At 50.9% G+C, this 3,146-nt stretch overlaps 1 protein-coding gene across 1 annotated transcript; it reads left to right on the top strand.

Annotated features, from left to right (window-relative positions):
* Nucleotides 1-246: 246 nt before the first annotated feature.
* LOC130707117 (annexin-2 receptor-like) lies at nucleotides 247-804 on the top strand. Its single transcript, XM_057540348.1, has one exon. It carries the CDS (start codon nucleotides 247-249, stop codon nucleotides 802-804), a length of 558 nt encoding a protein of 185 aa, XP_057396331.1.
* Nucleotides 805-3,146: the final 2,342 nt, after the last annotated feature.

The raw sequence follows: 3,146 nt of genomic DNA on the forward strand, positions 1-3,146 counted from the left end.
AACAAACAACACAAAAACTTTAATTCTCTCAATCTACAAAATCAACTTGAATAACTTTATCAAAGTTGACTGGATTTTCCCTTAATCTCCTCAGGTCCTGCCTTCTGAACCAATTTGAAACCTGAGAAAAACGACACCACCCATCCTCATATCCTCTGGTTGGACAGCTAAAAAGTTGGACGGGAAAATATAAATCCTCAAGGAAGGGATCCCTGAAAACTTCTCCTCCTCTCAGGGGCTGAAGCGATGGAGCCGAACTTTCCCCGCTGCGTGCGCGAAGCCTGGGATTCCGCAGAGGAGTCCCAGGAACCAGAGACGCTGCAAATCTTGAGCTTAGCGGACCCTGAGGAATGGCAGCTCCCTTTCTATCCTACGCTGGGCCAACTCTCTGGGGACGACGAGGACTTCAATGGGGAACAACTTTCTACCGCCTGCGGGCGTCTGCACCCACACTGCCCGAAACACGGACCCCGAGCGCAGAGCACCTGCAGGCGGGGCGCTGGGCCGCCCGCCCCGGACACGACGCCCGCGACCCTCCAGGAGCCACAATCGTCCTCAGGAGGTGGGGCCACCGCCCGCCCGCAAAGCTTCCCTGGGCGGGTCTTGCGGCATCGGGGACCCAGCATCTGGAACCCGAGACCTCTGACCGCGGGGACCCTTCCCGAGCATCGCCCTCCTCCTGGCCTGGAGAGACACCACCGGACGTCCCAAGGCTGGTGGCCGCGGACCTACACGCAGTGGCCGGCAAGACCCTGGGCTGCCTCTCCCGCCGCCTTTGGACCCAGGAGCCCTCATCTCCGCTGAGACCCGTCATTGGATGATCCCTTGCGATAGATGGTATTACAACAACACCTCTCCGTTTAGCAATCATGGAAGAATTCGTCTTCAGAGACATTTGTGAATTTTCCTTTCGCTTACTTAATAAATTATACCAAATTCCAACGCCTTTCTCTCTCTTACTTTGGCTTTGGGGGAAGGACCCGACGCAGGGGCGGGGTGGCGGGGCCAGTTCTCACCGGGGACCCTCAGTCCCCTGATTTGCTGGGCGGGGGGAGGCCGGTGGGGTCTCTTGGGCACACCGGGCGGCCAGGGGTCCAGCATAGTCGTTGCCAAACTGGGTCCCACGTGCTGGGCTCCGATACATCCAACAAAAGGCGGCCAGCAGCCCTGAGAACTCCACTTCGCCCGATGAACGCTCCTGCGCCCTCGCCCTGGCCCTGGCCCTTCCAGTGCATCTGTGGGGCCGTCCAGGCACCTTCACGTTGCTCCACGGCCCCCAGCGCCTGTCGCCGCTCCCAACGCATCGAGAAGCACTGGCCTCCGGTAGCGCAGAGCTTCCGTCTCCCTCAGGCACTCTCCTGGGCGTGTCCCTTCTTCCTGACTCGCCCCAAAGCCGACTTCCAGCTCCCACCTCAGAGCTGACCTGCAGCCAGAGCGCTGGGGCGAAAACTAGGGATTGTCTTTCGCGGTGGGGCGTTTCTGCAGCCAGATTCTGGGGCGGTTAGGCTCGCGTCACTTCCTAACTCCAACCTGGCGACTTTCCAAGGCGCCTGACTTCTTATTACCATTCGGAGTTGAACTAGAGTGTCCACCCAATCCGGGGTTTGAAATGGGGCCTGAGACAACAATGGCAGGCAAAGTGTAAGTGCTTAATAAATGTTAATGCAATTATACTGAGAATTTCTCAACTGCTGTGATTTCTCTGGGGGCAAAATCCTTCACTGGGATTAATCTCACAGGAGTCTGAATGTGGGGACTCCCGGCCTCGGGAGCGGTTTCCTGGAATCCCTTCACCTCATCGCTCTGGTTTCTGGCACCCCACCCAACCCCACCCTTTCTCTCCTTTCCCTGCCAGGATTCCATGGGCCACCTGTGCAGCCTGGATGCTGGGGCTCAACCAGTATGTAACCCTGGCCTGTCCCCAGGGAATGCAAAAAATATTCTTTCACCCATCTACTAGACCACAGGGTGATATTTTACTTTTTTAGACTCAAACGGAATTTTTCCAGTGAAGCCTGAACATGGGAAATATACAGCTCATAACAAGAGGATGTGATGACATGGGTGTGTGTTATAGACACTGCTATGTCTTTATTAATCTACTTTAATTTCCTACTTTGTCCTTTAATTCTTTTTTTTTTTTTTTTTGTCCTTTAATTCTTAAAGAGTGTATGTGAGAAATGAAATCAGTGAGAACTGGAAATAAAGAAATAAATCATTTTAAAATTTCATCCTCACTTTTTCAGTAGTCATTTCAAATCTTCAGCTCTTAGGCAAATAAATGAAATAGGCCTTGAATTCATGGAAAGACACAGTTCTCTATAAATTCACTTGTCAGGAGTCACTAGCAGGAGTTGGAGTACAGTCCTACAGTTCCTTTAGCGATTCTAAAATCCAAAATTGTATGAATCTACCCTTTTGTGTGTAAATTTCTGTGCAAAACTCATTTGACAGCAAATTATGGCATAGACTGATGTGAGGCCATAGTGTTCTCTCTCCAAACTAACATAAGTAGTCATAGGAATGACTGATTACTGGAACTGTCCTAGGCTATGCAGAGAGGTACACTCTACCAGGCAAGCTCTTATTATCACTTTATAACTTCTTTTTTTTTTTTTTTATAAAGTGCTTATACTTACTATTATTTCAATTTGTATTTTTTTAATTTTATTTATTTATTTATTTATGGCTGTGTTGGGTCCTCGTTTCTGTGCGAGGGCCTCCTCCAGTCGCGGCAAGTGGGGGCCGCTCTTCATCGCGGTGCGCGGGCCCCTCACCATCGCGGCCTCTCCCGTTGCGGACGGAGCACAGGCTCCAGACGCGCAGGCTCAGTAGTTGTGGCTCACGGGCCTAGCTGCTCCGCGGCATGCGGGATCCTCCCAGACCAGGGCCCGAACCCGTGTCCCCTGCACCGGCAGGCAGACTCTCAACCACTGCGCCACCAGGGAAGCCCACTTTATAACTTCTTGCATTTTAAATTACAGCATACATCTAGACCCTAGTATTTTATTAAATATATTAGAATATCTTTAATGTTAAATAGTGTATTTGCAATATGTAAAATTACAAATTTAGGTTGTTTTTGGTTATGAAAATGGCAAGCAATGCTGAATGCTATAGAAGTGCCCTTTGCTGGTGGAAAGCTG

The sequence above is a fragment of the Balaenoptera acutorostrata genome, chromosome 2, assembly GCF_949987535.1.
Source record: "Balaenoptera acutorostrata chromosome 2, mBalAcu1.1, whole genome shotgun sequence".
NCBI lineage: Eukaryota > Metazoa > Chordata > Mammalia > Artiodactyla > Balaenopteridae > Balaenoptera > Balaenoptera acutorostrata.